The sequence below is a fragment of the Rhinoraja longicauda genome, chromosome 27, assembly GCF_053455715.1.
Source record: "Rhinoraja longicauda isolate Sanriku21f chromosome 27, sRhiLon1.1, whole genome shotgun sequence".
Lineage (NCBI taxonomy): Eukaryota > Metazoa > Chordata > Chondrichthyes > Rajiformes > Arhynchobatidae > Rhinoraja > Rhinoraja longicauda.
The window spans coordinates 10644128-10653023 of record NC_135979.1 but is presented as its reverse complement, the minus strand read 5'-3'; the positions used below and the strand labels follow the sequence as shown (position 1 = coordinate 10653023).

The 8896-nt window shown below is 43.8% G+C and overlaps 1 protein-coding gene across 1 annotated transcript; it reads right to left on the bottom strand.

The window, feature by feature from the left end:
- Nucleotides 1–1145: 1145 nt before the first annotated feature.
- LOC144606879 (protein ripply2.1-like) lies at nt 1146–6978 on the bottom strand. The gene is made up of 4 exons (XM_078423333.1): nt 6881–6978; nt 4688–4763; nt 2977–3050; nt 1146–1284 (listed from the first exon to the last, which is right to left on the bottom strand). The coding sequence occupies exons 1-4, from the start codon at nt 6976–6978 to the stop codon at nt 1146–1148; spliced, it is 387 nt and encodes a 128-aa protein (XP_078279459.1).
- Between the last annotated feature and the right edge of the window lie 1918 nt (nt 6979–8896).

Sequence of the window (8896 nt, the reverse complement as noted above, 5' to 3'; positions counted from 1 at the left end):
CTCTTAAACTTCCCTAAACTGAAAAGCTTCCTCTTGCACGACAATGAAATGTGGGGATATATCAGCAAGATTGTAAAGATCCTTGGACAATTTTCCATATGGGAGGTGGTTCTAACTATACTAAATGCAGTTTTTCTAAAGGTGTGCCTGGTTCTGTACATGGAACTATAGATGCTGGTTAATGCACAAAAGGACACAAAGTGCTGGAGTAACTCAGCGGGTTAGGCAGCATCTGTGGAGAACATGTATAGGCAACGTTTCCGATCTATTGAGGGCGTGCAGCGTAGGTTTACTAGGTTAATTCCCGGAATGGTGGGACTGTCATATGTTGAAGACTGGAGCGACTAGGCTTGTATACACTGGAATTTAGAAGGATGAGAGGAGATCTTATCGGAACGTACAAGATTATTAAGGGGTTGGACACGTTAGAGGCAGGAAACATGTTCCCAATGTTGGGAGAGTCCAGAACAAGGGGCCACAGTTTAAGAATAAGGGGTAGGCCATTTAGAACTGAGATGAGGAAAAACATTTTCAGTCAGAGAGTTGTGAATCTGTGGAATTCTCTGCCTCAGAAGGCAGTGGAGACCAATTCTCTGAATGCATTCAAGCGAGAGCTAGATAGAGCTCTTAAGGATAGCAGAGTCAGGGGGTATGGGGAGAATGATCAGCCATGATCACATTGAATGGCGGTGCTGGCTCGAATGGCCTCCTCCTGCATCTATTGTCTATCTGGACCCTTTTTCAGACGTAAGTTTGAAGAAGTGTCCTGATCCAAAACGTCACTGATCCACGTTCTCCAAATATGTTGCCTGACCCGCTGAGTTCCTGAACGGCTTCCTTGGAGATTTTTTTTTTAACATGTCAGTTCATGGCAAATGTTGCCTCAATTTGCAATCTACATTAAATCAGATGTAAAAACTATGAAGACAGAGATTAGATTAAATATTTTATTTATAAAATTAGGTAGATTCATATAAATACAAAAAGAATTCAGTTTGTTTTTTAATTATAAATAAATATGTAAATAATATACAATACAGATCAACGGTTCCCAAGCTGGTAATATTCCTCTTACTACAAGCAGTGCGTTTACTGGAGTTCAGTGTTACATAATTGAGTCTTTGTACAATGGTTCCTGTCTTTCATTATTCATCGCCCTCGCTCTCAGATTCGCTATCACTCTCCTGATAGAAGGAAATTGTTGCCTGCACTGGGAAATTTGCCAAAAGATAAGCTGCGTCTTCGTATAGATAATCAAAACATTTTGATTTCGGCCAGAAAAGTCTGTTAAAAAGGAAAGAGAACATTGTTAAAATGTTTCACAAACCTCAGTCCGTTCACATTTTCATTCACAATAACAGCAGGCGTTTCTATGCTGGCTTTCTTCTGCCTTCAGTTGTCCTCCCTCTTCCCAATCCACAGCTCCCCAAAACAGGGCCTCTCTGATACTGGCCTCTTATGCATTACTACACATCCTTTTTTACCTCCCCCTCCTTCCCCACATCCTATCCTCCATCCTTCCCACCTTCCTCCATCCTTCCCACCTTTCTCCTTCCTTTCATCACCGGCCTCCATTGGTGGCTGGGATCACAATCTCTAGAATTCTCTACTTAAGGTCTCAACCACATCCCCCTTATTTAAGGGTCTTGTTAAAATCTACCATTTGGTTTATGCTTTGGTCACCAGTCCTAACATTTCCTTTGCGTCAAAGGCCAAAGGTGTTGTAGAAAGTACTTTTCGAAGTGTAGTCGTTGACAATAGACAATAGGTGCAGGAGGAGGCCATTCGGCCCTTCAAGCCAGCACCGCCATTCAATGTGCTCATGGCTGATCATTCTCAATCAGTACCCCGTTCCTGCCTTCTCCCCATACCCCCTGACGAAATCATGTGAGGAGTACAATAGTTGATTTGTAACAGGATGTAAACAGGATGATCCCATGAACTGCACCTTGATAATAAGCACCAAGTGTAGAGATGGCCCACCTTAAACCCCTCTCTCAACCTTGGAATAAAATCTCTACCAGAGATATTATCCCATGCAAAACATCCTGAGCTTTAGAGGCACGGCACTGCCAAAACCAGGCTGAAGTGACATTGCCATTTAATCACACGTTTCAACCAACATTCTCGGCAGATGGACGGACGGTGAGACCGAGAAGGAGTTGGAGACATCGGACGTGAGGAACAAGGGCTAGTAGGAGGGTGAGCCTAGCGTCTTCAAGGTCGGCTGTATGAGGTGTCCCCGGGACATTAAAATGGCCTGATGGGGAGAGGGACATCAGCTCGTGGGAACTGCTCCAGCACATCGAGCGTCGGGCCGACCAGACATTGGACTTTAGAAATGTCACCACAACATGATGGCACCTGCGCGTGTAACATATGCAAAGTAATTTTACTGTGCAGTTAAACGTGCGACCAATAAAGCACCATTGAACCATTGGTGGGAAGAGAGCTGTCCAAATATAGCATTGTCATCCAGCACCCGAAACGTCACCCATTCCTTCTCTCCAGAGATGCTGCCTGACCCACTGAGTTACTCCAGCATTTTGTGTCTACCTTCGATTTAAACCAGCATCTGCAGTTTTCTTTCCTACATACCTAGGTTTTGTGGGCTCATTTTAATTCCTCCCCATGACCTGTGGAGATTTGTGTTAACGCTGAGGCAAAAGGCTGTGGCATCTTGGTGTTGCCACTGGGATAGATCATTCACAGTGAAAGTACAAAGGTTCGGCCTCTTGAATCACATCTAAGCAACAGTAATTAAGGGGCCTGGCAGAGGTGTGTATCCTTGGACTCTGTATTTGATAAGAGTCAGCCCATATGGGAAAGTAGAAGGAAGTACATGGAGATTGAAATAACAAGTTTCCTACTCGTTGAAACATGGCTAAATATCTTTTGTATAGATGTATACATCGGATATTTATTTCAACGTTTTTGGCTTCTGAAAATCATGAGGAAATCTCATTGAACACTTACTTGACTGGGTGTCGGATTGCTGGCTCTTTGTCTTCAGTGGGCATTTGCTGAGACTGGTCAGTGCTGAAATTCAGCTGCAAAATGAAGATTAGAAGGTTGGTCATAGAGTCATACATTGACCCAACTTGCCCATGCCGACCAAGATCTACACACCGACCCATCTACACTGGTTCCACATGCCCGTGTTTGGCCCATATCCCTCTAACCCTTTCTTATCCATGTACCTGTCCAATTTACTTTTAAATGTTATAGTACCAGGCCCACCGATCTCCTCTGGCAGCTCATTCCATATACCTACTACCCTGTGTGGTTGGGGATGGAATAAATACCACAATTTTTCAACTTTGGTTCAGTGACCTACATACACCTTAGTCCTGGCACTGCAGAGGTGTCAATCTGAGTTTTGTGCACTTTCATGGTGCATCTTACCCATGTCGGGCATCGCTTGTTTAAAAACGGGATCGCACCGCTACACAGGCTATTGCATACTCTTAAATGACATTGCAGAATCCTGTAGATATCCTACAGCTATCCAATCGAAGCAACAAACTGCACATTCAAGCAGAGCTATTGCATATCTAGAAAGGCCAATATAGACTCATTAAAAAAAAGTGCAAGACTCAAAGACATTCAACAAGGTATCTTTTCTAAAATGCAAAATCTCTGCTTGCATGAGTACATATGGCAGTCATATTTCATGACGTGTTTGAAATTGTAGACATGTTGAAGGAGGAAAGGGAGCACAGTTTTCTCCCATCCATTTGCTGTTGAGGTGCAATGTGTGTGGATCTTATGCCCTTTATGATGCTCACTGTGGACTGCTTTATGAAATATAATTAACATCGCAAAACAGCAGTTCCTGCACCCAACGCCCGATCATTCATTTCTGTCAGTGAGAAAATTTGTGGTAAAATATTCTGCTGATGCTCAATGTCCGAACTCAGCATTATTTGATAATTAGGCGATGAGTAAATGTAGCTGAGCACGAGGAAGGAGAACACACACTGGTGAAGATACACCAATTAATCCAGGAGCACAAACAAACTGCTGGAGGAACTCAACGGGACAAGCATCATCTGCACCAGGACTGCATGGGTCTGGATTAGAAATGTTGACCAACCCGTTATCACCTCACATGATTGAATAGAGTACTTGAAAGGCGCAGAATGGAAACAGGCCCTTCAGCCCATTGGGTTCATGCTGACTGTCGATCACCCATTCATACTAGTTCTATGTTATACCACTTCCGCATTCACTCCCTACACATGGGGGCGATTTACAGAGGCCAATTAACCTGACAGACCCGCACATCTTTGGGATGTGAGAGGAAACTGGAAATGCTGCCTGATCCACTGAGTTCCTCCAGCAGTGTAAGAAAATAACTGCAGATGCTGGTACAAATCGAAGGTATTTATTCACAAAATGCTGGAGTAACTCAGCAGGTCAGGCAGCATCTCAGGAGAGAAGGAATGGGTGAAGTTTCGGGTCAAGACTGAAGAAGGGTCTCGACCCGAAACATCACCCATTCCTTCTCTCCTGGGATGCTGCCTGACCTGCTGAGTTACTCCAGCATTTTGTGAATGAGTTCCTCCAGCAGATTGATTTCTGGTCTAGATCCCAGCACTTGCAGTCTTTCATGTTTCCAATTAATCCACGGTCGTCCCTTTGACTAACAGCGGGAGAAAGAAATATTTTATTTGGCGAGACTTACATTTTCCATTTGTCTTTGTTGTTCTCGTTCAATATCTTTGGGTGTGATTTGCCACGGTCTCCAGACATCAGCAGCTCTGTCAATATCAGCACGACAGACAGGGTAAGAAATGGTTACATGTGAAGAACAGACTCAGAGTCTAAGTATTATCTTATGCCTACCTAAAAAAATGTCAGAGTTTGCAATGCTGAGATATACGGCGGACATTTATTTTGTCAATGAGGTATTCCTATCTTTCGCAAAAAAACAGAGTTCTGGAGAAACTCAGCGGGATTCTCCAGCACTTTATTTTGTGCTCAAGATTTCAGTGTCTGCAGTTTCTTGTATTTCCATACTTATATTGTTCACCTGGGAGGGTGGAATTCTAGCCAATTGGTAAGAAGGTTTACCGGATCAGCAGTAGCTTTTCAGCCCCTTAACCTACTTCAGTCACACCCCATCTTAGATACATCTGCCTCACCCCCTTTGACACCGTCACGTAACCAACATTTACCAGTTTCCGTTTTGAAAGTTCCAACTAGCAGCCAGCTATTTGGAGGACTGAATCACAAATCTGCCCCCGTCTTTTCATTGAAAATTGCTTCCTGCTTTCACACATGAAATATCTAGGTCTAGTTTTAAGCATGTATTATGTTATTAGTTTTAGTTTGGAGGCACAGCGTGGAAGCAGGCGCTTTGGCCCACCAAGTCCACACCGATCATTGACCTCCTTACACTAGTTCTGTGTTATCCCAATTTCGCATCCTGCATACTAGGGACAATTTACAGAAGTCTATGAACCTACAAACCTGAACATATTTGGGATGTGGGAGGAAGCTGGAGCATCTGGAGAAAACCCACTCGGTCTCAGGGTGAAAAATATTTTCGAAACTCATAAGCCTACAAATGCTGGAATCTTGAGCAAAACACAAAGTGCTGGAGGAACTCAGTGGGCCAGGTAGCATCTGCAGTGGGAATAGACTGACAATGTTTTGGTAGGGTTGGTGAATTCAATGTTCATAGTGTTGGTCGTCTGCTACCTAAGCAGAATATGACCCCAACGTTCTGAATGTTGAATCGTCCAATTTCATGTAATCTCCTCCCCCCCCCCCCATCAACCTTGGTGCACACATATTTCTCCCACCATCTAGTCACCCTACTCCTTTCCCCTCCTCTGCATATTTAACTCCCATCTCTGAGTCCCATATTCTTTTGCCCCCCCCCCCCCTCACTTCCTTTTCCTTCCCTGCCCTGTTCTGCCCAAATCCCTTCCTCAGGCTTTATATTTCACTCTCCCTCTTCTTCACTTATCTGACTCCCTTTTTCCTCCTTTCCATCTCTAGCCTTTGTCACTTATTCCACTCCTCTGGCCATCACTTCCCCATTCACCTGTATCCACTCCTTGCCAGGCTTTGCCCCACCCCCATCTCTCTATTTCAGCTTCCTGCTCCACTCCCATCAGACTGAAGACAGGTCCCAATCCAAAATATCATCTGCCCATTCCCTTCAAGATGTTAGACACAAAAAGCTGGAGTAACCCACCTCTGGAGAATATTCTCTGGAGAATAGGTGACGTTTCAGTTTTAGACTCTTCTTCAGAAAGAAGGTTTTGACCCGAAATGTCACCTATTCTCTCCAGAGATGCTGCCTGACCCACTGAGTTACTCCAGCTTTTTGTGTCTATCTTCAGTTTAAACCACCGTCTGCAGTTCCTTCCTACACCCTTCAAGATGTTGTCAGACCTGCTGAGCTCCTCCAGCACTTTGTTCATAGTTCAAAATAAATATTTTACGAGGCTTTTTTCACACAATCCCTTTCATTGAATTCAACTTGCTACAGTCTAGTGCACTCCTCTAGCCTATACTCCTTGTCACATCCACACATGTTGTTGTGCCTGCTAACTTTGAGCTATCTACAACATAGAACTCTATTACTTCATCCAAGTCCCTGACATATCTGGTCAGTAAGCATTCCTGGGGAACGCCACTTGGAACGCCTTACTGAACTGGTCAGATTATTCAATGGTCAGCACCTCCCACATGTAACAACAGCAGGGAGTATATATTACAGGAGCATTTATTTCTTAAAGCGATACTGCCAACTTAACTTTGAGGTATGATGGCCAGTTTCAAACCATCCTAGGCATACTTTCATTGCACACAAGATAATTTTCAGCTTGACATTAGCAAACAATGACAGCAATGAGAATCTTACCTTCCGTCTGCTGACAAATGATCGGCACAAACTCTGTGTTGACAATGCACGCAGGGATAGACTGGGACTTTGGGCCCTCTCTCTGTACACCCATTCATTTCTGAGCGTTGTTTCCGTTGCCTCCACACTCAAGAGCTGCCTTCTGCAGGTTTAGTCAAAGTTGACTGTGTCCCCCTACTCTGCCTGCTGCTCTTTTTATACTCTGCCGCCACCAACTCCTCTAACCCGACCTCCTTGCAAGCAGATAGGCCCAGGAATTCCCCTTGGAATTAATCTGATGGGTGACCTGCTTGTGTCAACACAGGAGAAGAGGGTGGGAGGGCCATATGTTGGTTGGTGTATGGGCCACTGCTCCAGGTTTTCAACACCTCTAGTGGAAGCACCATGGCAAGAGGGAGGGGTGTCAGGCAAAACAGTGTGCCGTCGACACAGAGGCGTCCCTGACTCCAGACTGTCACACCCCGACACACTTTCACACACTCCCCAACATCAGCACGTGACAGTGAAAGCCAGGACTTCACACTGAACGGCCATCACCTTATCGTAATGGCAGAAAGGCAGGCTGTGAATGTGGAACATTTAGCAGTTAGAGAGGAGCTTTGTTTAGTTAGATCAGCTTCGAGCGGTATCTAAAAACACAGTGACAATTGTTGACCATGGGTGAGGAGAGCGATAGGATGGTAACATCTCTGCTTTGGCAACAGTTGACAATTTGCTTCAAACATGTGCTTAAATTGCCAGGATTAAATCACATTCCAAATGTTTGCTAAAACTTACTTGCACAATCATGAATGTTAAATATCCCATGCAGTAGCACAATCAGGCGATCTGTAATTGTGTCCTTTTTGTTCTTTCCCTTGAAGAGGATTTCATATTTTACAATATTTAAGAACGGTAAACTGGAGTAGGGTTTCATTAAAGCAGCTGAAACTACATTTGGCATGAAAAATAAGCATTTTAATAAATGTATTCTATCCTCTACTTGTGAGTAATCTCATTAAAATTCATTGAAAATAACTGAAGAATTCAATCAATTCAATGGTTAAGCGAGCTTCTCAATAAACTCAATACATTTTCTTTCAAAATTTAAAAAAAATGTAATGCTCAGTCCAATTAGAACTTTCAATGTGCATAGTACACAAAGACATGATTTGGGTGGCATGATGAACAGCAGATACTGTATCGAAAGTGATCGGCACAAACTCTGGAGAGAGCGAATGGGTGACGTTTCAGACTGAATAAGGGTCTCGACCCGAAACATCACCCATTCCCTCCCTCCTAGATGCTGCCTGACCTGCTGAGTTACTCCAGCATTTTGTGATACCTTCGATTTGTACCAGCATCTGCAGTTATTTTCCTACACAGCAGATATTGTATTCTACTTTATGGATGAGGCTTCACTGGGTGGATCGATCCCGAGTGAAGTTCTCCCCAGAGTCAAATTTGCCACATCTCTTGAGTCTATTTCCAGCCACTCAAACTATGTAGTCCTTTAAATTGCTTCAAGAATGGCTGGAGGGAGTCCATGAAACATTGCTGCTTCCCCCTCTTACAAAAACTAAAATAAAACTAAACTGAACTATCTTATTTGGCAATCTCTCACCTGACATTGAGTGATCTTATCCATTATCCACTCTACTTGTTACATCCTCAAAAAATTCCAGAAGATTAGTCAAGCATGATTTCCCCTTCATAAATCCATGCTGTCTGACCGATCCTGTCACTGCTTTCCAAATGCGCTGCTATAACATCTTTAATAATCGACTCATGCATCTTCCCCAATATCGATGCAAGGCTAACTGGTCTATAATTCCCCGTTTTATCCCCCTCCTTTCTTAAAAAGCGGAGTCACATGGGCTACCGTCCAGTCCACAGGAACTGATCTGGAGTTGAGAGAAGAGAACTCTTCCAGCGGTGCCACTGAGTTGTGGACCTTTTCATTCCACTTAAGAGCCCAGACGAGACTTGATTTAATGTCACAACTCAAAGATCTCCATCCTGCATAACACTTCATTG

What these genes read in the sequence shown, in the direction of transcription:
- LOC144606879 (XM_078423333.1), bottom strand. Translation starts at nt 6,978, where the DNA reads ATGAATGGGTGTACAGAGAGAGGGCCCAAAGTCCCAGTCTATCCCTGC. An exon ending in CATTTGTCAGCAGACGGAAG is followed by an intron (nt 4,764 to 6,880) that starts GTAAGATTCTCA and finishes TGATATTGACAG; the next exon opens with AGCTGCTGATGTCTGGAGAC. An exon ending in AACAAAGACAAATGGAAAAT is followed by an intron (nt 3,051 to 4,687) that starts GTAAGTCTCGCC and finishes TTCATTTTGCAG; the next exon opens with CTGAATTTCAGCACTGACCA.